General features: G+C 45.3%; 2 protein-coding genes across 6 annotated transcripts; one reads left to right on the top strand and one right to left on the bottom strand.

The window, feature by feature from the left end:
* Window positions 1-429: 429 nt before the first annotated feature.
* On the top strand, window positions 430-12,964 carry TXNL4A (thioredoxin like 4A). 5 transcript variants are annotated; one of them, XM_082668286.1, is made up of 4 exons: window positions 430-496; window positions 793-961; window positions 8,518-8,621; window positions 12,567-12,964. In XM_082668286.1, exons 2-4 carry the CDS (start codon window positions 809-811, stop codon window positions 12,736-12,738), a joined length of 429 nt encoding a protein of 142 aa, XP_082524412.1. In that variant the 5' UTR covers window positions 430-496; window positions 793-808; the 3' UTR covers window positions 12,739-12,964. The 5 variants fall into 5 exon arrangements, with proteins under 5 accessions (XP_082524412.1, XP_082524409.1, XP_082524411.1 ...); XM_082668283.1 differs by having other exon boundaries at window positions 793-1,033; XM_082668285.1 differs by lacking the exon at window positions 430-496 and adding an exon at window positions 514-538 and having other exon boundaries at window positions 793-1,033.
* HSBP1L1 (heat shock factor binding protein 1 like 1) lies at window positions 7,132-23,074 on the bottom strand. The gene is made up of 4 exons (XM_082668288.1): window positions 22,832-23,074; window positions 21,788-21,854; window positions 20,663-20,781; window positions 7,132-8,291 (listed from the first exon to the last, which is right to left on the bottom strand). Exons 1-3 carry the CDS (start codon window positions 22,880-22,882, stop codon window positions 20,672-20,674), a joined length of 228 nt encoding a protein of 75 aa, XP_082524414.1. The 5' UTR covers window positions 22,883-23,074; the 3' UTR covers window positions 7,132-8,291; window positions 20,663-20,671.
* Between the last annotated feature and the right edge of the window lie 2,973 nt (window positions 23,075-26,047).

Here is a 26,047-nt window from a genome sequence, read left to right as displayed (position 1 = left end):
ATAAAATATGTTTAGAAATACTAATTTAAATAAATTATTTGGGCGCGTGTGAGTCTTACCAGGACTCTTCTGTTAATTACTTGCTTTTGACAAGTAAAGCAACTGTGTTTACGTCTGGAAAGCGTGACCGCCAAAATGATTAATTTGGGGGACTTAGCCTGGGGGTAAACGGGGACGAGCCCTTCCTCAGCGATGCCATCCTCTCCGTCCAGCCCGGGGTCCCGGCGGGCCGGTCCGTCCACCCCGGGCCCCGGTGGCACCGTAGGAGCTCAGACTCCGATGGACCAACCGGAGAGGCAGCAGGTCTGGACCAGCCCTACCCAGCCGAACCGCCTCCGAGTCTCTCACCATAAGGACCTCCCAGCCACGCCCGTCACTGCGGCGCCCAGTCGGCCCCCAGGCCCCTGCCCGGGGGCGCGCGCACGCACTCGCCGGCGCGCACGCACTGCGGGCGTGCGTACACGCCCGGAAGGAACGCTGAGCCGCAGGGCCCAGTGTGCGTGCCGGGCCGGGCGCCGGAGCGGGTGGCGAGGGAGGCGTGGGTGCACGACCGCAAGGGTCCCTTCGCCCTGGGTTCTGGGCCGCGGGGCGGAGGCGATCCGTTGGTGGGGTCGGTCGGGGTCTGGGGTCAAGGTGGAAGCGGGCCTGGCCTTCCCGGCAGCGCACCGACTGCCCCGTGGGGTGAGGCTCCGTGGGGTGGGGGCCCCGCGGGGTGAGGCTCCGTGGGGTGGGGGCCCCGTGGGTGCTCCGCGCTGGAGCTGGGAGGAGCTGGCCGGTGGTTCCCTCCCGCAGACCCGTCGGCCCCAAGATGTCGTACATGCTCCCGCACCTGCACAATGGCTGGCAAGTGGATCAGGCCATCCTCTCGGAAGAAGACCGCGTGGTCGTCATTCGGTTTGGACACGACTGGGACCCTACTTGTATGAAGATGGACGAGGTTCTGTACAGCATAGCTGAAAAGGTAACGCAGCCCCGCCTCACAACGCGTCCCGCCTTCCGTTTGGTCATTTCATCGTGTTGGATTGCTTTGCCGGTAAGATTTAAAGAAGAACCTAGGGGTAAGACAGGAATAAAGACACAGACGTACTAGAGAATGGACTTGAGGATATGGGGAGGGGGAAGGGTAAGCTGTGACAAAGCGAGAGAGTGGCATGGACATATATACACTACCAAACGTAAAATAGATCGCTAGTGGGAAGCAGCCGCATAGCACAAGGAGATCAGCTCGGTGCTTTGTGACCACCTAGAGGGGTGGGATAGGGAGGGTGGGAGGGAGGGAGACGCAAGAGGGAAGAGATATGGGAACCTATGTATATGTATAACTGAGTCACTTTGTTATAAAGCAGAAACTAACACACCATTTTAAAGCAATTATACTCCAATGAAAAAAAGAATAAATGTAAAAACTAAAAAAAAAAAAAGTGCGGCACGTTCACCGGCGAAAGAGAAGCAGTAGGATTCACAAACGGCCAGTCTTCCCTTGGGATGTGAGGATGGGCTCCCTGAAATTGGTCAGAATAGCTTATGTTCTTTTCTGGGAGAATTTTCCATAGATTTTCAAATTTTTAAGAAGTTCATGATCTCTCCCCCCTAAAGAAGTTCATAATTCCTATTAACTTACAGGGGTTTTAACTGAGAGGGTGTTTTCAAAAATTTTCATCTGTAGTGCCCAGAGCAAAACACATTTGCAGACTGGCAGGAGCTTGGGAGCTTACTTTGAATAGCTTAGTTTAAAAGGATTGTCCTTGTTTTGGTGCCACGTTTATCTGTTGTGTTTATAAAGCGGGACATTTATGCTGATAGCATAGTAAATCCCGTGCTTTTTCTTTGGGTCGTTTCTTTACCCCACCGGTGCTCTTTTAAGTGACCCGATTTATAGCTTAGAGTGACTCAGATGCAGGAAACATTGGAGAAAGTAGAACTATACTTGTTAGAGCTAATTTTCCTAATTCTTAAATGTAGTACACTGGATTGTCTCTGGCCTTTGTTTGCTGACAGTAAAGTGCAATTGTAGGGCACTGTTGAATAACCAGGGCTTAATTCTTTTTCTATAATTGTCTCATAGGGATTCTAAGATAACTTTGATTTAGATTTTTGCAGGTGTAGCAATAGGGCAAAAGGATGCTAATAAAATATTTAACTTATTAATATTCCATAATAATTTGAGAGGTTATTCATTTTAACGAAGAGTAAAAGTAAGAAACATTGAAGCCATCTTTTCTTTCACAGGAGTAGGATATGCTAATATGGGCTGAGTTAAAATAACGCCTTTGAGTAAAGAGTAACAGGTGTAAGGATATATTTTGTATTTAGGAAAGGAAAAATGATCTGACCTGCCATCGGTAATTTCCACTGTCTCCTATTTGGTGGGACAGGCAGAGTTGGGGGAGGTGGCCTTGTGAACATTAGGGACCGTCCTTCTGTGTCTGTCAGCGTAAGTATCGCTTGGGATACCAAAGTGCATCTCAGAGATCCTGATTCTACAGGTCTGCCGCGAGGTCCAGAAACGGCTTTTTAAAGAAGCTCCCCAGGGAATTCTGACATGACTTTCAGAATCCCCTCAACGAGGTCAGGGTCAGAGTAGGAGTGCTGTGATTATAGCCGTTCCCCTCTTCTTCCTCTTGGGCGCCTAGACATTGCGGGAGCTTGAGGAGGTGCCTGGGGAACTCAGGAGAGCAGGGTTCTCCCCCGGGGGTCCTCCCAGTCCCGTCAGAGGTCAAGAGTGAGGTGGTGTCGGGGACTCCTGTCTGCATGGCTTAAGCTACAGTAGTCAAGGGCAGAGACTGCAGGCTTCAGTGAAGATGGGCAAAGACACTGTTCAGTAAGCGAACCACTGCTGTGTCGACTCTGAAGTAACTTAGGTGTGTGTTCTGGATTCTGCCTTGCAGGTAGCACCAGGGGATGTCCAGACCCGCTTGCCCCCAGCACGAGGCTAGGATGGCAGAGGCGTGAGGGTTGTTTGCTCTTCGTATCTGAGCAAAACTCAGCAAGATACTCTTAGCTAGGAGGCAGATTTTGTGTCAGCGTAAGTTTTTAGGGAGTTTTACCGGAACTGTTCCTTTCTAATCCCTGTATATCAGTGAGAGAGCAAATCGCTGTAGTACTAGCAGACGTCCTCTTTTGGTACAGTTTAACTGGGCTCACTTTGAGTGCTTTTCTTTGGTCTTTTAAGTTCTTCCATTTCTTTTGTCCAAAACTTGGATTTCTATTTTAATAAACTTTCAATACTATATTACAGTATAGTTATTCAGAATGCAAGCTTGAAATGCATTACAAGACTATTAATGTTTTATTTTCTACTTAGTATAAGGGCAGAATATGAGTTTATAATTCTGGAAGCCCTTTCTGGGGAAGCACAATAGGAATTTTTGAAATTTAAGGTTTTAGTATAAAGAACAATTTAACTGTCTATCTCCCTCTGCAGAAACGGCAGATAATGGGGCATCTTCCTCGTCTTGTTGCGAGCCCTGTTTGGATACCCCAGCTGTGTTAAAGTGAGTAAGAGTCCCAGTGCTGAGGCTGGACTTGACCGCTCTGTCCCTCCTGGAACGGGACTCACCGACTCGCTGCTTGGTAGCTCCAGCCCCGCCGCGTGCTACGCTCGTTTTGAGCTGTATGGAAAACCTAGAGATATGTTTAAAGTTGACAGATGCCTGGAGTTTGGTAGAGTGATAACCAAAATAAAGGTTCCTGTTGAGTGGGTTGATTTTACGCACAGCTTCGAAGCGAGACTACTGTGTACTTCTGAGCTGTCTTGCCATTTTGTAGGAACGCACTTCGCCACAGCTCACTGCTTCTAAATCCCATTATATGTAAGAATAAGTGGGATGTTTAATTTTGGTCTGTTTACAAAGCTCATACAGATAGAGTTTAAAGTATGCAAAACCTCAGTGATGCCATCTCGTAGCCATAAGTGCTAATTAGATTGTACATAAGGTAAATGTATTCATGGAACTACGTAGGAATGACTTCAGGGGGTCATTCTTAAGCATGAGATAAAGTAGGTTGAATCAACAGAAATTTATGCTCAAATGAGGAATGTCATAGGAACCAACAGCCAATCAGGGCAAACGGTAATTTGAGGAAATGAAGTTATCATGCAGTTTTTTGATGGCTTTGAAGTGAACTATCTAAAAATGTAAAAATTGACACTTCAAAAATACATAGTGCCAACTGACAGTCAAGAACATTTTTTCCAGAATCTTAGGTGGGTTCTTAGCTAGTGGAGGAGCTCTGTACAGAAGGGTGGAAGCGTGGCTGGCAGCACCGACGGCCTTCAGCCTTGGTGACTTGCACGAGTTACATTAACCCGGAGGCACCTGGCAGCATGCAGGACCACTGAACTGCGTAATCACTGACTTGCTGAAGAAGCAGCCTGCTTGTAAAATGTATGGCAGCAGGGTTGGAAAGGACAGTTACTAGTTTAGACAATCAAAAGGACATATACTAGAAAACAACTTGATAATAGAAGGGAAATTTGTACATCTGGTTCTTGATTTAAAAAAAAAAAATACTATTCAACAGCTGCTTAACATTACTGCAAATCTAGTGGGCAAAATATTATTGCAGATACTGTAGACTCCTGCAGGCCAGTTTAAAGTACCATTTAAAAGGGTAAGACCCCTGTGGATAAATGGGCACAGAACTGGAAAAAAAGAGGAAATTCCAACGGTTAAATAAACTTCAAAGAAGCACACGTTAAAATAGTGTACTGTCATTTTTCAGGTGTATCAAAGGTCTAACTCTTAGGGCGTACGTTGAAAGCAGACCTAACACTCAGGCAGAAGTGGAGCAGGTACAGCCCCTGGGAAGCAGCTCGGCATTGGGTGAAGAGCCCTAAGGACAGCCATGCCTTAGGCTCCCTGAGACTGTTGCTGTGATTGATAGCAAAACTGGAAAGAACCATGATGCCCAGTGAAGGGGGAGCACGCTTATGACCGTAATCTCCAGTGTGTGGCGCGTAGCCCCGTCACGGTGATAGGTGGGAAATGGACTCCCGGCGTGGTCCTCACGGCAGCTCCCAAGAGACAGGTGCCACGAAGTAGTTTGTCGGGGCTCAGAAATGGGGCGTTAGGATTTAAAGTGGAGCATCTTCTCCCCTGGATGGGATATTATTTGACCATTAAAAATGATTTCCTAAGAGCTTTATTTAGTAACGTGGGGGAACATTGGTTAATGACATTAGCTGGAGAAAAGCAGAATGTATGCAGTTTTCTCACAAGAGAACATGTGGGTCTGGGGAAAGGGAAACATTTACTTTTCATTTTAAAGCACTTACATACTATTGATTTTATTTGACTGTCATATACTTTTTTTTTTGGCCGGGCTGCGTGGCTGTGTGATTTTAGTTCCCCAACCAGGGATTGAACTCGGGCCCTGGCGGTGAAAGCACCAAGTCCTTAACCACTGGACCGCCAGGGAATTTCCTGACTGTCATGTACTTTTAAATTATATAACTTGTTTTAAAAATACTGGGCTGGAAACAAAGCAGTGATGTTTCCATTCCATTTCTGTGTTTTCAAAATGGACATTTTTTAAATGGAGAAAAGATCATAGACACCTAGCTTATTTCAGTTTTATATAAAAAATACACAAGGGTTATAGTTAATTGCAGATTCATTAATGGATGTGAAACATTCAGGAGAAATAGTTCAGCCCTTGTAGAAAGCATCATGATAGAATCCGTGCAACCCCCTTTAGGACAAGCTCTTCCAAGGGAGAGAAGCTGGGAGGGTCACAGAATTAGAGAAAGGCCAGCTGGTGCTGTGGGCCTTCTCCTCCCAGAGCTGCAGGGGCTGGAGGACCCGTCAGGGCACCTCCTCTAAGGAAGAAGCGGGACCAGACCATCTCTTAATGCAGGTCTGTTTGAACTCAGGATTAGGTAATTAAGTCCATAATGACAATAATATATTTCCTGAATTTTGAAATATAGGTTTATTTCTAAAGTTCATTCTTTAATAAATATCGCAGGTGTGGTTCCCGACCTTGTGAGGCGTCATGATGTGGTTTATGTGGAGGGAAGAGAAAATGAAATCCTGTCGTGTCAGTTGTTTTTTGCTTCTGAATGAGCTACGGTTTTCTTACTCATCACTGAAGGCAAAAGAAAATAAGGCCTTTTTAGAAAGTCTCACATAAAAACCAGTGTTTACAGTGTGAAAATTATATGACATTGAGTTGGGATAGTTGAATGTCCTCATACGTGAACTAGTTGAGATATATTCTAGTAACTTTTAAGAGAATGTGGTTTCTCCGGTCGATTTCTGCTTTAACTTGGGAGATCTGGAGGTTCTAGGAAGCAGAACCAATTGGCTTCCGTTGGATTGAAAGGTGTCTGGGACTCCTGTTGGATTGTCATCTTATGCTTTAGGAGGCAGATGTGTGTGTGTGTGTGTGTGTTTGGTTATACTGTGATGTTAGTATCTATCTTTTTAATTATAATATCTGTTTTTTATATATATAATATCTGTTTTATTATGTGGGGAGAAATAAAATATGTCTGCTTAGTGAAATTGGATGTGGGCAGAACCTTAAACACTAGCGGGGTGACTTTTGCAGGAAGCAGTTCTGCCAGCGCGTGGCTGGCCTTGCCCAGTCCTCCACCTCGGTGTCTGCTGTGGCCACGTGAGCACGTGGTGCTCAGCTCACTCTCCACCTTCTGCAGGTGTGTTCTCCCCTTTCACCAGGAAAGGGGCATGTGGCTGGGAGAGACACCTGTTCTTCCCCTACCTCAGCACCGAGGTCTGTCCTCAAAAGGAGTGCCCACTAAATGTAAACTTCCTTCCCTCCTTTCTCTGGGTGATGGTGGTTTAAATTTCCATATTAAATACTTCTTCATATTCCCAAGTGAAGGGGAGAGAACAGTGAATTCCTCTGTACCTACTGCAATCACCAATATTTTGTCAGTCTTGTACCGTTTAACCCCTCAAACGCTTTTCATGCTGCAGTATTGAAAGCAAATCCCAAATACCGTATTATTTCATCTGTAAATTACAGTTAGGCTTTTAGAGTTAGTTTTATATGAAGAAATGTTGTGCATTTTCTATGAATTTCCGGGGGCTGCTGTAGCAAAGCGCCACAAACCGGGCAGATTAAAACAACAGAAATTTATTACCTCACATCCTGGAGGTCAGAAGTCCGAAATCAAGGTGTCAGCAGGGCCGTGCTCCCTCTGAAACCCTCAAGGGAGAATCCCCTCTTGTTTCTTCCAGCTCCTGGCGTCTTCCGCGATCTGTGGCACTCCATGGCTTATAGGTGTGCGTCACTCCAATCCTCCGTGTTCATGTGGCTTCTCCCTTGGTGTGTTTTCACATGGCCCTTTTCCTATAGGAACACCAGTCAGATTGGATTAGGGGTCAGACTCCAGTATGACCTCGTTTGACCTTCGCTGATGAGCTCTGCAGGCACCCTTTTCCCAGATCAGGTCACATTCTGAGTACTGGGAGTCAGGACTTCAGTATATCTTCTTGCGGGGTGAAAGGGCATAAATCAACCCATGATATAAATTGGTATAACTTCCTAAAAGGCGTTGAGACAGTATTTACAAGGAGCCTTTAAAATGTCATGTCTTTTGTTCTGAAGATTCTATTTTAGGTGTTTATCCTTAGAAAATAATGAAGTATGTATATGAATTTAAGGGTAATAATGTGCACATGTGAATAATTGATATCAGTGAAAATCTGAATTATTTATATTCATGAAAAGTCAAAGAAAATAACAAAAGAATGGTAAAAATAATGGCATAGCCACTTGGTGAACTGTTATGTAGCCATAAAATTTTGGTTTTGTTTTTCTCTTATGTAAAGTATACGGTTCATATAAGAGGATGCTCACAATTAAAGCAGGATGCAAAATCTTGTAGTGTGATCACGCTATGATCACATTTGTTAAAAGAGTAGAAACATATATACCAGAAGAAATGGGAAAGAATATAGTGAAAGTATATTCTCAGCAGTCAGCTCGGGGTGTTGGGGTTGAAGGTTGTTTTATTTATGGTTTTCTGGGTTTTCCAGATGTTCTCTGATGAGCTTCCAGCTGTGGAAGAAATTAAAGAACCTTAGTTACCTGCAGTGTGATTTGGGGTGTTAGGCCGTTAGTATGTGCAAGTGTCCAGACCTCAGTAAGAGGGGAGTGTGTGGCTGAATCCCAAAGGCATGTTTTAAAGCAGTTGTTTAATGCGTGTAATTCAGTATTTGTGAAAGTACAAATTGGAAAAGTTCACATAGATTATTGCTAGATCAGCGTGCATAATGTATCTGTGGACGTCTTCTGCAGGATTCTCATAACTTGCTGTTCTGAAAAACATTAAAAGAGATGTTAATGGACGGTTGCTCAGGACCCTGATCCTCTTGAAGTAATTTCCTACATGGCAGCTCTACTGGGAAAAAATGTTGCAGAGTCAGTTTGAAAATTGTCCTGTTATACACAAATTCTTCTGTTTTTGTTTTTGAATGTGCTTTTACAGAATAAAAAGTTGATTTGTTATTTTAGTTTTTTTCCCCCAATCTCCTTTACTTTTAGGTTAAAAATTTCGCAGTTATTTATCTTGTGGATATTACAGAAGTACCTGACTTCAACAAAATGTATGAGTTATACGATCCGTGCACTGTCATGTTTTTCTTCAGGTATGTTCTCTTATCTTAAAGTTGTTGTTTAAATTGAATAGATGGTCTGGAAGTTTAATGAGATCAAGAAATCTTTAGATTCTTTTATTTAGGAGGAAATCAGTTATGCAGCCATATTATAATATAGTTTGTATCACCAGGCAATCAATCTTTTAAATAATTTTCAAAGTAACAACTCCAGTTTTAGCATTTACTCAGTAACAAATTACCATTTTGAAATAACTGCCCAGGAACCTAGGGGAAGTGTTATTAAATGGAAGACATTCTTACTGAAATTTAAGATACCTTTAAATTTAATCTGTTGATGAAAAATGTCTTTAAAATAACTCACTTTTTAAATGTATCAGTGACTCTATTTAGCATCCTTTTGTGATATCCAAGAGGAAAACCTGTACTTAATTACTTTGCTTATAAATACAAAATCTTGTAAAAAATCTTTTATCAGCTGAAAAATTCTATTGTGTACCCTAGTCAGTCAGTCATGGGCTCAAGGAATAGACTTTCCCTAATCACCTTAAATTAGTTTGTACCCATGATTGGCAGACTTTGCATGAAAGGAAAATGCGGAGTTAGGTACACAAGAGTCTGATGCAGACGCAAATACCTTTGATGGTATTTATATAATAAAGTTAAGTAACATCATGAGTGAAAAAAATTCTGTTGTGGAGGTTTAATTTGGAAAGAAGTCACCATTTTTTAAAAAAATCACTGTTTTTACTTGTCAAAATTTCGTACTGTTTATTGTTTCTACAAAAGTTAGTAAGTAGCAATATAAACATTAGGCCATACTGCAGAAGCGGAGCTCCCTAACGGTCCAGGAAGGTCTGGGTGGAGTGTGCAGGGTGTGTATTCGGTTTCTATTTTCTGTAACAAACTTGGTGGCTGAAAACAACACCATTTATGAGCTCTAGGTCTGTAGGGCAGAGTCCAGGCAGGCTCAGTGGGTTCTGCCTCGAGGTCTCACAAGGCCAGAGTCACGGGCTGGGCTGTCATGTAGGCAGTTGGTCAGGGAAGAATCCACTTGGCTCACCGGGGCTGTGGGCTGGATCCATCTCCCGGTGATTGGGGGTCTGAGGTCTGTTGCCGCCGGGGCCGCTGTCTGCCTCTAGAGGCCCGTCTGTCTTCGAAGCCCTGAGCAGCGAGTTGAGTCCTTTTCGTACAGCTGCTCCAGCTTCCTGTTCTGCTTTCAGAGGGCACTTGTGATTGGATTAGACTCACCCAATAATCCAGGAGAGCCTCCTTATTTTAAAATCAACTGAGTAACCTTAGGGACATCTGCAGAATTCCCTTTGCAGTGTAGTGTAACTGGTCAGAGGCATGGTGTCCCATCACAGCGCCGCCCCAGGGATGAGGGCGGGAAGTAGCAGGAGTTACTTTCGCATTTTGCCTACTGCAGCCTGCCCTCCGGCTCCCAAAGATTCACATCCCTCCCATGTGCAAAACTGGGTGTGGATGAGGCTTCCCAGGTGACCCATTAAGCACAGCTTCTGCACACAGCTCCGTATCTGTGGCCCCCTCTCCAGGATGCAGTGTGGGACAGGCACAGGAAGCGATTTGGGTTCACCGTGGGGCGTCAGGGTTCGGAAGGGGGCTCTGATGCGGCACTGGGACCATAGTCCTGGCCCAGTGCCTCCCCCTGGGAGGGTTCTACCCAGTTTTTCCTGCCTTTTTTATGAAAGGCATTTGCAGCTGGTTCATTTTTCAACGTGCTTCCTGCCAGCAGCATTTTGGGGTTGCATCAGCCCCTCTCACTGCGTGCTCTGTCCCTCTTAGCCTGAGCCAGTCAGGTTTCTGTCCTGGGCACCGGGGCTGCCCTCTGCCCGATGGCTGCTTCCTGGGGGAAGATCCTGTCCTGTGACTGAACCTTCTGACTTTTAGGTCTTTACTAGGTGTCAGCAGAAGGTGGTGTGGCCTCTGTGTCAACAGCTCAGCAGCCATTTCTGGATTTCAGCATCTTTTGCTACCTGGAGAGGCTGAGAAATCTTTTGGGTTAACGGATCTTACTCCGGTTTGTCTCCCTCCTTTTACTATAAGCAGTACGAACCCAGGCAGTGCCTTCAAGACTTTGCTTCCGTGTCCTCGGCTGGTATCCATGCTCATCACTTTGCAGCGTCACAGACATTCTGCCGCTGTGCAGCAAGGATCCCTTTCCTCCACTCCCCGAAATGCATCCCTACCTCCTTCCAAGCCACGTTTCCACTAACAGGCTGTTGAAGGCAATCTCGGCCTTTTCTGCCGTGCTTCTCACGTTTTCCCAGAGCCCTCCAGGTGGGCCGTGGGCACCGCACTGTGTAGGGCCCACCTGGGCGGGGCTGCCCTGACGGGGAAGGAGGTTGCAGAAAGGAGTCAAGTGGCGCTGCGGCCACCGTGTGTTTTGATAGTTTAGGACTGATGCTGCACTTGGAAAAGGGGACAAAACCTACTGTTTCTGTGACCTGGGATTCCAGGATTCTAAGACAAGTAGTAACAGTATTTTAATTAATTTATTCACCAAGTATATCTACGTATAGAGTCCTGCTGGCTTTTATGTCTAGTGCTGGGACATTAAGTCAGATAAGACAGGCTTCCTCCTATCACAGACCGTCATCTGATGGCGACAGCTGAGTAAATTAGCACAAGGAACCAGGGAGATGCAAGGGGACAGGTGATAAAGGGGTTCCCAGGCCCAGTTGCAACGTGTGTGCGTGTGCGCGTGTGTGCAGCCTTCCCTACGCCAACAGGCGATTCTTGGGCACCCTGCTGGTGGGATCTAGAAGTCACCTTCATTAACAAACTCACTGTGACAGAAAGGGTGCTTATGCACCCGTTTCACCTTTATGGCCCTAAAGTGTCTTCAGGAACGGAGGACTAGAGTCCAAATATCCCATCACTCTTATTGCAGGAAATTCCGAAGGTTTTGCAGCTGTGAGCCAGGATCTGTGGGTGAAGACCAAATGCATATGAGAAATATATTCTTCTGAGTGACCAAGTATATATTTTCCCTATAAATCACAGTATTGCAACAGGTGTTTACAGAGGCACAAACACTGAGCGTAGCAGGGTGATGGGGAGTGCCCAAAGGCTGCTGGGTAAGGTTGGCATGAGCCACGTGCATCCCAACGGGCGAGCGCAGGCAGGGGCACAGGGCAGCGCAGGCCGCATGTTTGGGGACCTGCGGGGATGAGGGAGGACGGACAGGTGAGGGCTGGGGAGTGGCGGGTGCTCAGGGGAGAGTGTGGCGGGGCCCAGATGCCCGGTTTCCTGGACCAGTGTGTGGACTTGGAAGGTTCCTGGAAGTGAGTGTTTGCAGCAAGAGAGAAGCATCAGGTCTGCCTTTTGGAAGCTCGCCCTGGCTGAAAGGAGGCCACGCTGTGACCTCAGGATGGATGGGGCACGCACCATGGAACAGCAGCCGGGGGCCAGACGCACAACCTTGCAGAAACAGGAAGCTAAATTGATAAAAGTCAGTGCAGCTGGTACAAGAAGCGTTAATGTCTTTCTTTTATGCAGTGCCCGTATAAATTCATTTCAGAAAGAAGCGTCTTGAAAGGTCAGTCTACGAAGAATTATAGAAATGCAAAATATCATTTATTTCACAGTTAGTATGGCTTTCAATAAAATTTACACCAAGTGCTCACAAGAACACCGTGACAAACGCACACATTGCCTTTTTCAGGTAAATTAGTGCAGCCCTCTGGAAAACAGTTTGTCTTTCCAGGTGACTGAAGCTGTGTCCTTTGGCCTTGATTGCCCTGTAGGTTTTTTGTCTTAGGGTGTGCAGAGCACGCGGAAGGAGCTGTGTGTTTCTTTAAGCAGCATTTAGGTGGTTTCCAGCCTGCTAAACAGTGGCGGACCCGCTTGATTGTGTGTGTCCTCGTTCGCAGTGGGAGATACAGGTAGGTTTTCCATGGGATTCTGCTTCAGAAGCATTTTCACGAGCACGGACCCCCTCTTGCCCACCTACAGGAACAAGCACATCATGATCGACCTGGGTACTGGCAACAACAACAAGATCAACTGGGCCATGGAAGACAAGCAGGAGATGATTGACATCATCGAGACGGTGTACCGGGGGGCCCGGAAGGGCCGCGGCCTGGTCGTGTCCCCGAAGGACTACTCCACCAAGTACAGATACTGAGCCCCTGTCCAGTCCTGGTGCATGCAGTGCCGTGGGGTCGTTCTCACGCGGAAACATTTTCAACTATTTAAAGCCTGTGAGAAAGCGTTTGGGGAAGTACACAGAGCTCAAGGAGCTGGAGGGTTCTGCAGTGAGGATGGCATTGCCTCAACTTTCAGTCTGCCTGGTCCTTGTATTTTTGTATCAGCAAATATCTGTAAATATCTAGCTGAAATAAAATACATGGTGATGGGAACAGTCAAAATCATTTCTTATGAAAAGTAGTGTATAGATTAGTGATTTTGGTAGTCAAGAATTAACTCTTCACTGTTGAGTGAGGTTCAGGTGTGGGTCCCATGGGGCTGCTGTGGTTTGCACACTTGTCAGAGTCTGTCTGAGTTTCCTGGGTCTCCTGTAATTAGGGACCTCAGAGTGGTGACGCGACACAGTTCTGGAGGCTGGGGTCAGATCCACGTGTCGGCAGGGCTGGTCCTCCAGGGCCTGACGGGGAGTCTGTTCCTAAACCCTGCTGGCCCTGGTGGTTTCCGGCATCTTTGGGTCCCTTGGCTGGTGATGCCTCACCCCAGGCCCAGCATTCGTCTTCACGTGGTGTTCTCCCCGTGTGCGTGTCTGTGTGCAAGTGTCCCCACTGGGTGGGGGCCACCCTGCTCCAGCATGACCTCATCTCGACTAGTTACACCTGCAACAGCCCCGTCTCTAGAAAGGGCACATTCTGAGGTCCTGGGGTGAGGATTCCCAACATGTGAACTTTCAGGGGGCACAGTTCGACCCACAGCAGAACCAAAGGCTTGAGTTCAGGAAAAGGGAAAAATCATCTTTTATTCTTCTGGTTATAAAAAACAGTGCAACAATGATTTTTGGACTCCCTTTAAATATAAAAAGTAAGAGGTGTTTCTCACACCTCCTAAGATTGTATCTAACGCACTTAAATGCATCGTATTTTCCATAGCAACCATGACCCTTCAGTCCGTGTAGCTAGTTTCCTTATCACAGTCTCAAGTTTCTCTCCTGAGTCTCTTACCCCAGCAGCGTCTTGTTGGTTGGGATCTTCACAGGCACATCTCAGGGCACACAGCCTCTGAGGTGAAAGAGGGGGCATACGGCGTGGAGGCAGCCCGGGGCCTGTGGGGGGCACACCCTGGAGCCCCTACCTGGTTTCACAGCCAGGCTCTGTCGTTACTGAGGACCTTGAGCGAGTGGCCCCCAGAGCTCCGTTTCCTCCCATGTGAAGGGGATGATGGTGTCTGCTGTCCAACCTGTGTTACACGCAGATCAATTAGAACAGGGCTGGTGGGCCCTCCGTGATGTGAAAACACCCACTGCCTCGTCAGATTGACTCATTGTTGAAACATGAGGAGTACATACCAAAGAATGAAATTAACAAATACAAGAAAAGCTACACACTTACTCGAAGGAGTGTACTTTTAAATGGATATAAAATTCAGATGTAAATCTGCAGTTTAATATCTCTAGCTTTAATTTTCCCATTTACAAAATAGTATAATACCATATCAAATGAAGTGCTAATGAAAAAAGTCAACGTGACCCCAAGTACCTGGCATATAAGAGACATTCAATAATATATTTCCGGGACTTCCCTGGTGGCACACTGCTTAAGAATCCACCTGCCAATGCAGGGGCACGGGTTCGAGCCCTGGTCCGGGAAGACCCCACATGCTGCAGAGCAACTAAGCCCGTGCGCCACAACTACTGAGCCTGCGCTCTAGAGCCCACGAGCCACAACTACTGAGCCTCCGAGCCACAACTACTGAGCCTGCGCACCTGGAGCCCATGCTCTGCAACAAGAGAAGCCACCGCAATGAGAAGCCTGCGCACCGCAACAGAGAGTAGCCCCCGCTCGTGGCAACTAGAGAAAGCCTGCAGGCAGCAACGAAGACCCAACGCAGCCACAAATAAATAAATGAATTTATTAAAAAAAAATAATATACTTCCGACACTTACTCAAAACAAATACTTTAGCCAGTAATCACCTGAAAAGACGCTCACCGTCATTTCTGTGAATACTTCCGACACTTACTCAAAACAAATACTGTAGCCAGTAATCACCTGAAAAGACGCTCACTGTCATTTCTGTGAATGTACCAAAAATCATTGAATTGGATGCTTTAATTGGATGAATTGTACGGCATGTGAATTATATCTCATCGATAAAGCTTTATTAACTGTTAACAAAAAATAAGCAAGCAAAAAGCTTACACTTTACATTTGTAAACTTACTGTATATTTATCGTAAATTTTATTTATAAGTTGTAATAAGTTCATTCACATTTGACTTTAATAACTATCTTTTTCACTGGTGCTTTGTAACTGCAATATTGTTGAATTTATAATGATTTGGCCTCTTCATTCCAAGTTTATATCTTATTGTTATAAGCTTATCATTGTAATAATAAGCTTATAGCTTATCACTATCTACCTCACCCTGAACCAAGTAACTTATAAGCCATTTTCTCAAATCCGTCCAAGCACCTGCCACGTAGATAGTCTGCAGAGAAGGAAACTAAAGCATAGATTGCCCAAAGTTACAACTAGTCGCAGAGGACATGAATTCAAAACCTAGACCTGCAGGGCTACCAAACCTTACCTCACTGCTGTGCATACTGCTTTAATCAAGTTGAAATTAACTAGTAGAGAAAGTATGCTGATACCCCTGGTTCTCTGGGCATCGAGTGACTTCTGTTTCCCAACCTTCCCAGGATGGCTTTTATGCAAAGTCCAGGAATTAGACATGGCAGCTGACACAGAGGCAACCAGCCTAGGAGGTACAGAACATATTCAGGAATATAGTAAGTTACCAGGTACACTAGAGGGACTGACATACACACAGCAGGCACGCAAGAGTACTCACTGCAGCATCATTTGGAAACCAATGGCAGAGTCAAAGGACTATTACACTGAAGTTAGTTACGTTGTCTAGACCTATACATATCAACACAGGCGAATCTCCAACTGCTGAATGGAAAAGCCAGGTCCAGAGGACACTACGGCATGATGCCATTCATATAGTTTTAAGACACTGAAAACAAGATGTGAAACAGTAAAACAATCAGCAGCCACAGTGTTTGCACTGGGCTGTTACGTAGGCGTCCAAGGGTCTGTGGGCTTGACTGCCCTATTCTGCCTGCGCCGAGTCCGGACGAGACCGGGAGCTTGGGGCACCAACAGAATCAAAGCATCTCCCATGTAAAACTACCCTAGAAAACCGCAACACTGATGATTCCAAAGACCACACTGAAAGTTTGCTTTCTCGGGTTGCTCAGTCAAAATGCAGGGTGTTCTTGTGACCTCCCCAGATTGCCTGGGAAAGTCTGAGGTCTTGAAAATCAGACCAGGACATTTTGGAAGACTTGCTTTAAGTGGGTATCATTTTGAATTGTTTTTCCTACATTGTTTTTATTAATGGCTTTTAAAATGCATCTGATCGTAGCATTCTTCTGTGGCATTTTTACATTTATCATCAAAGGTTCTATAAGAACCACCGCAGCTCCCCCAGGAGCTCAGCATCACCTCCCCTGCTCTCTGGGGGCCACACCACGCTAGTCTCCTCCAGTCATTGCTGTTGTCCCCAGCCCTCCCTCTGGCCTCCGGTTTTCTTGTTCAAAAAGTGGTCAAGTTTTCACACATCTCCATGGACAAAAAGATTGCAAAGTATTCTGAAACTCTCCAAATTCATTCATTAATTCAAAGAAAATGTTTGAGTAGCATCTGGGCACCTGGGGTGAACAAAATCAATCCAGTTGCTGCCTTGTGGAGAAGACAATCAAATGATCACATAAAAGTAAAATTACAACTGTGATAGTCAGCAAGAGACCCCATAAAATTACTTCAGACCCGGACAGGCGCTCAAGGAAAGAATCTCTGAGGAAATTATTTTCAAGCTGAGATCAGATATAAAAAGTGCTAACTAGGCGTGTGTGCGTGTGCGTGTGTGTGTGTGTGTGTGTGTGTGTGTAACTCCATTCCAGAGGGGACCTCAGGAGCCAGTGGTGGGAGGGAGCGGGGCTCGTCTTGCGGGGAGAGTGTAGTGGGATGCGGGGCAGGCGGGGGGGGGGGGGGTGGGGGGTGGGGTGTGGGGGGTGGGGGAAGGGGGGTGCTGGCAGCTTCGGAGGCTTTGCTTGGGGAAGGAGGTGTAAGGTGATGGAATTTCAGTTCTGAAAAGATCTTTCTTGCCCAAGCTTGGAGCGGCTGAAGGGAGATTTGGGGGGAGTTAAAAATCTATGGTAATAGATTGGGCAATTGTAAAAAAGTAAGTGAATTTAAAACTTCAGACAACTGCACCCAGAACTTCTGCCTTATAGATTCATCCCTTTATTATTAAGCTTTATGTTTTCATAAGTTTCATAACAGATACATGAATGCAGGATTTGATATTGAAGTAACTCCATTTTACTTAAGTAAAATGCTTTCTACTAAAATGTTGTGTTAGTCCAATTTAGATTAGAATAAGAGTATTTAAATACATGTAAATCCATCTGTTACTTTCCCTCTTTTCCCTATGAAAACATTCTCGTTTCTTTTAAATATATGTAACAGGGTGCTGGAAAAAAGCAATTCTTTATAAAAACATTAGGAAGATATAGAAACAGGTATGATATTATGAAATGCCAAATAATCTCTTTAAAGCTAGATGTCTGTGGTTTGAGTGAATAATTGAGATGTCAGTCAGATGAGCCAATAAAAGGGGATCAGCCTGGGACTTTCTTTAGAAAGAAGTTAGCATATTTTGGACAATATCAATGTTTTTATTTTAGTTAATAACTAATAGAAGCTTTCTTTTCTACTTATTTAATTTCTTAAAAATCCTGGACTCTAAATTGTGTTCTGTATTATTGATGAAGGCTCAAATCTGTTTAGTTTACTTTAATTCAAGTATTTGCCCCAGTTTCTACTAAAATTATAATTATGGCTAAGATGCTTTGAGATTTTTCACATAATCAAATGGAAATATCGTGATTTTAAACCACCAAGAATATTGAATTTAAATGATGCTATTTTAAAACTTTGGGTTTAAACTTTGGGTTTGCATCACTGTCGGGGGTGTGAAATGACCCTTCTTTTCTTTTCTTAGGTGCATTCTGCCAATGTGCTTGGCCTGTGGTCATACTTCTGGCCCTAGTGAAATGTGCAGAGAATTCGTGGATAACGGTGCTCATTAAAGCATTATTTATAATAGCAAGGAAGTGAGAAATAACCTCAAAGTCCAAGGAATAGTTAAGGGGATGGTTAAATTATTTCAACCACATAATAGAATATTAGTAACCATAAAAAGTGGGTATGGAACTTTCACCTGGGGAAAAGTGTTTATGATATGAGAGCAGGATATTAGATTATAAACAATATGATCAGCTATATAAAAGTCCCTGCATAGAAAAAAGTATTGACAGTGGTTAATTCTAAATTGTAGAATTATGAGTGAGTTTGACTTTTGTATAAAGAGTATGATTTATTTTATATGCAGGAATAATGTTATTCTTTACAATGAGAGCCTTTTTAGGTGATCATAGCTCTATTCGTACTTTGGCTCAGAGACAGGTGAATTGAACAATTGTTTGAAAGCATCTCTAACTGACAAATTAAACTTAGGTGCAATCTTTGTGCATCTCCTTGGTAACTACCTCTGTGGGGGCTGGAGCGGGTGAGGGTGTCCCAGGAAGCAATCATGGAGCTCCTGCATCACCTGTTTCTTTGGCTGTCCTTTGATTGGTTTCCTTTGATTTGGAGAACATACTGTTAGAATTTGCTTGGACTGGGCAGATTAAACCAAGTCTTCCCCAAAACTGTGTGACTGGAATTATTGAATTGGAATGCAGTTATTAAAAAAGCAACTTCTGGGATTTCCCTGGCAGTCCAGTGGTTAAGACTCTGCACTTCCAATACAGGGGGTGTGGGTTCGATCCCTGGTTGGGGAACTAAGATCCCACATGCTGCAGTGGACAAAAAAAAAAAAAGCAACTTCTATCAGAAAACTTCTTGTGGTATTTTAAAGAAGGATCTATATAGAACTTAATTCTGGAAAAAAAATTGACCTAATGTAACTCGTGCTTTTCCTCCATGATTTACAAATGTTAGGTGTGCATTGAAAAGTGTTCTGCCATTTTACAACCATCTTTGTTAAGTGGTTAATCACCTTCTTACTTACATTCTTATTGCATTGCCTTTGTTCTTTTAATGCTTTATTTTACTAAAATGAATTCTTAAATACTAAAAATAAGAACTCGTGTTATGTAGATTATTACTCAAAAAGTACAGTTTTCACTCTTTCACATTTTCAAATGACTGGTCTACTGTCCTCAAGTCTGTAAGAAAAAAGTGGAAAGAAGTAACGATTGATTTTATATATCAGTTAATGTACAGTTACGTAAACTGGAATCCAAAGCTATCAATAAAATTAGCTTACTTTCCCGTAATTACTAGAACAGTTTTGTACAGGAAAAATTCGGAATATAGAAAACCCTAAATGTTAGATGATGTTCACTTTAGTCAGATGGAGTCTGTGTGGATTCACAGCTTAAGGGGTGTGTTCTTCAAGTGACAAAGCATCACTTTGCATCAACAGTGTGGAGAGGTTCTCCTCAGACAACAGCGTGCCTGCTTCCTCGCAGCAGGAAAGGTGTTCAGATGTCGGGGCGGCGGGCCAAATCCGCTGGCATACGGAACAGTAGCTCCTACCATCTGGGGGTCATGGACTCCCCTCCCCACAGCAGGAGCACAGCAAGTTTAGGGGGTTTGCCGAATCCCCTGAAATCCACAGCGCTGTGCTAGGAATCCTTGACCCAGCAAAACCAACAAGCACAGGTTTAGACTCACTCAGGTCCTTCTTTTAATTTAAAAGGCATTATCAGCTTTTAAACACGCTTTTAGATATCTGACCTTCTCTCATGCTGCTTTAAATAATGGCTGTACGTGCATCAAAAAAGTGAAGTTTTGGGGCTTCCCTGGTGGCGCAGTGGTTGAGAGTGCGCCTGCCGATGCAGGGGACACGGGTTCGTGCCCCGGTCCGGGAAGACCCCACATGCCGCGGAGCGGCTGGGCCCGTGAGCCATGGCCGCTGAGCCTGCGCGTCCGGAGCCTGTGCTCCGCAACGGGAGAGGCCACAACAGTGAGAGGCCCGCGTACCACGAAAAAAAAAAGAAGCAGACTCACAGATATAGAGAACAAATTAGTGGTTGCCATTGGGGAGAGGGAAGGGGGAGAGGCAACTAGGGGTAGGGGATTAAGAGGTACAAACCATTATGTATAAAATAAGCTACAAGGATACATTGTACAACATGGGTAATACAGCCAATATTTTCTAGTAACTATAAATGGAGTATAACATTTAAAAATTGTGAATCACTACATTGTACACCTATAACTTATATACTATTGTACGTCAACTACAATAAAACCTTCAATTAAAAAATAAAACTAAGACTAAAAATTAAAAATAAAATAGTAAAAGAAAAAAGATGAAATGCAAAATTCCACTGGAAAAGAAATATTTGCATTCTGGGGGGCGGGGTGGGCTCCTCAGGAACCACTCATGAAATGGGGTGAGAACCTAATGCACTTGTGTCTTCTTTAAATCCTTCCATGAACGTCTCAAACAGAAGCCACTAGTTGTCATCCCCAAGCACTCATTCATCATGACTTGTGTTTTGATTGAAAACTAATTTGAGGGATGAGGGTGAAAAGTACTTTAACAAAATCCAGTTTTTAAATAATAGTTTTCCTTTAAAATGTGCACTTTTTAAGGAACAATGACAAAGAGTGTTTCTGTTCCATTTAGAAAAGAGCATTTGTGAATTTTTTTTATTATTCCTGAAGGTTTTTCATGTAGTGCAGAAGCAGTAGTTCCCTTAGTGAACAAATATGGGCTTAAATGTTTCAAGATGAAAGCAGAAGATATGTAAACGGTGAACACCTGAGTGCCTTAATAAGGCCTCGCCATTTGCTCTTGAGCAGAACTTTCAATCCCAGCTTGCACCATCAAGTCGTTCACATTCTTCTGCAAGTCTTCAATGCGGCCTCCCATTTCTTCCAGTACGAGGTTAAGGAGAACAGCACATGGAATACGGGCACCTACCCAGGTCCCTCAAAGCCTCCACGTAAACTGCATCACCAGGGCTGATAAAAATGCCCTGTGGTGCATCTAAAATGAGGGAATCAAAGGCAGCGGATGTGTACTAACACCTTAAGTCAGTGCACATTAATCACATCCCTGAGGGTCTGTACGTGCCTTTAATCTTTGCACGCTGAGCCCGGTTCTGAAACCTTGGCTCCCTTTCCGTGGACATGGATTCGGGGATATGAGGTTGTCTGGTATGTTTAACTATGTTTTAACCAAACTCTAATCAGTATGTAAATACAATGAAAATTAACTGTGTTTAAAACAAACTTTCCTACTGTTTATAATTTTATCCTGTTTCAGAATCTCTTTTTCCCTGTGGGAGCCCATCTACAGGATCTCTCTGCAAACAATTTGTACACATTTTAAGGCAGGAGTTTAATTGTGTGAAGTGAGTTCACTTGGGCAAGTCTTAGGGCAAGTGTCCCTTTTTCTGGATTTTCTTAAACCGGAAACAAACATTCCACCTAACTCTGTTTGAATCCATGGCTTACCAAATGGCGAGCTGCTGAAGTTACAAAACAAAACAAGGCAAGGAGAGCCAGATAGCGTACCCTGCACTGGAGACCTAACCAGTACCTGTGCAGGGTTGACTGTTTGGGGGAGTATAAATGCTATTTAGCAGACTAACCAGATTTCTTTAGGGCTTGCTGGGAGGCCCCACTGGGTAGTATGTGTTGTTCGTGTGTCCTTGTGTTTTATCCTTGCCTCATGAAATGCCCTGTATTGCTGGTCAAGCAGGAAGTAATTACCTGTGAGCGGTAATTAATACATCAGGATGCCATGTAAAGGCACAGACGTAACCACCAGGAAGTCTTAGGTCAACAATTATCCACTAATACAGAAAACAACAAGATAGTCCACGACAGCTCAATAGTCCAAAAGCAACCGCAGTGTTTGTTATGAGACAGAAAAGGATATTTCTCAGGTTTAACGTTGCAGTCAGAGCTTGAAAGTGTTCTTGAAGTTCCTGAAATAGATTTTCTGCCTGAAAAATGAACCACAAGTGAATATATATTTACTTGTGATGCAGAGCATTCTAATTCTAAGCGCCATGGAAGAGAACCATCTATATATTCCATTAGTTGATTCCCGACCAGGTGTTAAGGCCTTCCCACTCAAAGGGTAAGGAAGGTCTAGTCAACCAACAGCACTGAACAGTGCTAGCCAAATGCGTAACTCCCTAAATAAGCCGGCCCGACCTTTTACCGCACACCACTCACAACAAGTAACTCAAAATGATCGTACGCTGAAATACAAGCGATAACCTATCAGACGTCCAGAAGATAACGTAGGAGAAAGTCTTATTAACCTTGGGCTCCTCAAGGACTTCTTGAGAAGGCCTGAGACAGTCACCAGACGCACCTACCGGGGGCCTCTTGCTCGCCCACACTTGTGGGGATTTATTAGCTGGGATTGGGGTTGCAGAAATTGTTTACCAGGCCGTACGGATATATCATCTATGGTGACTGACAGCAGGCGGTACTGTAAGTCGCCCTACAGTTTACAGATTTAAATCTCATACCATTTACGACACAGTTCACTCCTGGCACCCGTCTATTATCTCCATTTTAGAGCCCAGGATATGGAGGCGGATCTCCACCTGGAGCCTGCGTTTACGTATGCAGAAGGCCCTCTGTCAGGAGCTCTTCCCCTCAATCATGTCAGGAAAACGTGGATTCGAGTGTGCACAGCTAACCAATTCTTTTTAACAAGGCAAACTGATCAGTCCTGACCACTGGTTGTCTCCTCTCGGCGCTGCGGCTCCTTCAGCGAACGGGAAGCAGGACCACTGGCCTCCCGGCGCTGGGCGGGGTGGGGGGGGGGAGGGGAGGGAAGGGATGGGAGGGGGAGGGGGAGGGAAGGAGGAGGGGAGGGAGGAGGAGGGGGGAGGGGAGGGGAGGGAGGGGAGGGGAGGGTGTCCAGCCCGGGAGCGAAGCTTGGCGCGCGCGGGGTCCGACTTACCGCGTCCCGCAGCGCGCGCCCGCTGGGGGCTTCGGGGCCCCGCGCGGCCATGGGGGTGTCCCCCGGGTCCGGGGTGCGGGGTGTCCAGGTGGGTCGGCTGGTCCCGGGGCCGGTGGCTCTGTCGGCTCCGCTCCGCCGTCCGCGGCTCCCGCGGCGATGGCCGTGGATCCACCCGCGCGGCCCGGGCTGTGCGCCCGAACTGGGCCGAGCAGCCTGGCACGGAGGTGAGGCCGTAGCGGGGCGCAGGTGGCCGTCCGGGCGGGGCGGGACCTCGCCGGACCAGCCGATCCCGGCTACGCTGTTGGCTTCGTTTTCATTGCGTCAGAGCCCAGAGTGAGCACGACCTTTTCATTATCATTGTGGCAAAGAACACACAACCTACAAGTTGCCGTTCTCGCTGTTTTTCAGGGCGCAGTGCGGTGGCGTTAGGTACGTTCACACTGTTGTGCAAACCACCACCCGCCCCCCCCCCCGCGACTTCCTAACCTTCCCACACCAAGCTCTGCATCCAGGAGACACCGGCTCCCCAGCCTCACCAGCCCCCAGCACTCGACCTTCCCCTGTGTCCCGTCGTGTTTTTGCAAGGCTGTCACCCGTCTAATGGGGGATCCTGGAGGCAGGGGTGGGGATGGAATGTGGCTGCAGTCACCACACAGCCCAAGTTCGCACTGCGGTCCTGGGACCCGTGACCATCCATCCAGGAGGCTCGGCCATCTCTCCGGACCCCTGCCATGTCTGCTGTCAACTTTAAGATTAAGAATATTTATGCTCTGGGACTCCCCTGACGGTCCAGTGGTTAGGACTCCAAGCTCTCACTGCCAAAGGCCCAGGTTCAGTCCCCAGGTGGGGGAATTCAGATCCCACAAGCAACACGCTGCATGGTTAAAGAATAGTTATGTTCTGTGACCAACTCCAACAGGCTGCCAACACTCGCATCTCTGCTCTGATTTTATCGAAGATCTGGAAGGAAGGCCTCACTGTGACTTTCCCTCCCTCAGATGCCCTTTAGGCCTGTCTGGATTGTGGCTCATGGGGCATTTTATGGGTGATGTCCCAGGACCCTGTTCTTAGCAAGTACCTGCTTTGTTTACATGTCTGTACCCCTCTGTGGGGCAGGGCTGTGTCTGTCTGGGTCCTGCCAACATCCCAGGAGCCCAGCCAAGTGACTACGTGGGGACACCTGGTTGCTGAATGTGTGTGAAACACAGCCTTGCATGCAGAGAAACCCAACATCCTTAGTCATCATGAGAATGCAAATCAAAACCACCACAAGATCCACTTCACATGCACTGTGATGGCTAAAATCAAAAGAGACAATAACAAGTGTGGATGAGGGTGTGGCAAAGTCGGAACGTCACATGCTGGTGGGAATGTAAAGTCGTGCAGCTAGTCTAGCAGGTCCATAAAAACTTAAACATAGAGTTACCATAGAATCTCAGTTCTACCTGTAGGTATGTACCCAAGGGAAATGACAGCATATGTCCACACAAAAACATGTACACAAATGTCTATAGCAGCATTATTAACACTAGTCAAAAGGTAGAAACAACCCAAATGTCCATCAACAGACGCATGGATAAACAAAATGTGGTCCCTCCCCTCGATGGAATATAATTCAGGCATAAGAAGGAATGAAGCCCTGACACATGACACAACATGGATGAACCTTGGGAACATGATGCTCAGTGAGAGAAGCCAATCACAAGAGGACACGTGGTTGGATTCCACTCATGTGACGTGTCCAGATTGGCAAATCCATGGAGACAGGAAGTTGAGGGGGAAGGGGAGAGACTGCCATAGTTAAGGGGTTTCTTCTTGGGGGCAAAAATATTCTAAGATCAAATCGTGGGGGGACTTCCTTGATGGTCCAGTGGGTAAGACTGCGCTTCCACTGCAGGAGGCCCAGGTTCGATCCCTGGTTGGGGAACTAGATCCCGCATGCTACAACTAAGAAGTCCGCATGCCACAACTAAAGATCCCGTGTGCCACAATTAAGACCTGGCTCAGCCAAAATAAATAAATAAATAAATATTTAAGGACAAATCGTGGCGACGGTTGCACAACCCTGTGAATATATTAAAAATCATTGAATTGGGGCTTCCCTGGTGGCGCAGTGATTGAGAGTCCGCCTGCCGATGCAGGGGACACGGGTTCGTGCCCCGGTCCGGGAAGATCCCACATGCCGCGGAGCTGCTGGGCCCGTGAGCCGTGGCCGCTGAGCCTGCGCGTCTGGAGCCTGTGCTCCGCAACGGGAGAGGCCACAACGGTGAGAGGCCTGCGTACCGCAAAAAAAAAAAAAAAAAAAAAAATCATTGAATTGTATACTTTAAATGGGTGGATTGTATCGCATATATATGTGAATTACATCTCAATAGGGTTGTTAAAGTTGTAACTTTTTTATTGAAGTATAGTTGAAGTATACAATATCGCGTTAGTTTTCAGGTGTACAGCAAAAGGCTTCAGATATCTACCTCTATCTCTATCCTAGATCTAGATCTATATTCAGATTCTTTTCCATTATAGGTTATTCAAGATACTGAATATAGTTCCCTGCGTTATACAGTGAATCCTTGTTGCTTATCTGTTTTATGTATTGTCGTGTGTATCTGTTAATCCCGTACTCCTAATTTATCCCTCCTTCCCTTTCCCCTTTGGTAACCATAATTTTGTATTATATGTCTGTGAGTCTGTTTCTGTTTTGTATATACATTCATTTGTATTATTTTTTAGATTCCACATATAAGTGATGGCATATAATATTTGTCTTTCTCTGACTTACTTCACTTAGTATAATAATCTCTAGCTCCATCCATGTTGCTGCAAATGGCAATATTTCATTCTTTTTATGGCTGAGTATCTATACCTCTGTATACCTATGTCTCTCTATATAGATCTCACATTTTCTTAAACCAGTCATCTGTTGATGGACACTTAGGTTGTTTCCATGTCTTGGCTATTGTAAATAGTGCTGTTATGAACATGGGTGTGCCTGTATCTTTACAAATTAGAGTTTTCATCTTTTCTGGATATATGCCCAGGAGTGGGATTGTTGGATCTATTTTCAGTTTTTTTTTTAAGGAACCTCCATACTGTTTATCATAGTGGCTGGCTGCACTCATTTACATTCCCGCCAACAGTGTAGGAGGGTTCCCTTTTCTCCACACCTTCTCCAGCATTTATTATTTGTAGACAGTGTGAGGTGATAACTCACTGTGG

Source organism: Grampus griseus (genome assembly GCF_964374135.1).
Source record: "Grampus griseus genome assembly, chromosome: 12".
Lineage (NCBI taxonomy): Eukaryota > Metazoa > Chordata > Mammalia > Artiodactyla > Delphinidae > Grampus > Grampus griseus.
Note: the sequence above shows the minus strand (reverse complement) of the source record. Positions and strands in the feature narration are given on the sequence as shown.

Coding starts and splice junctions, on each gene's coding strand:
- TXNL4A (XM_082668283.1), top strand. CDS start 809: ATGTCGTACATGCTCCCGCACCTGCACAATGGCTGGCAAGTGGATCAG. Junction 1,034..8,517: donor CGTGTTGGATTGCTTTGCCG/GTAAGATTTAAA, acceptor CTTTACTTTTAG/GTTAAAAATTTCGCAGTTAT. Junction 8,622..12,566: donor ACTGTCATGTTTTTCTTCAG/GTATGTTCTCTT, acceptor GCCCACCTACAG/GAACAAGCACATCATGATCG.
- HSBP1L1 (XM_082668288.1), bottom strand. CDS start 22,882: ATGGCCGCGCGGGGCCCCGAAGCCCCCAGCGGGCGCGCGCTGCGGGAC. Junction 21,855..22,831: donor GGCGCGCGCTGCGGGACGCG/GTAAGTCGGACC, acceptor TTCATTTTTCAG/GCAGAAAATCTATTTCAGGA. Junction 20,782..21,787: donor TGCAACGTTAAACCTGAGAA/ATATCCTTTTCT, acceptor TTAACCTCGTAC/TGGAAGAAATGGGAGGCCGC.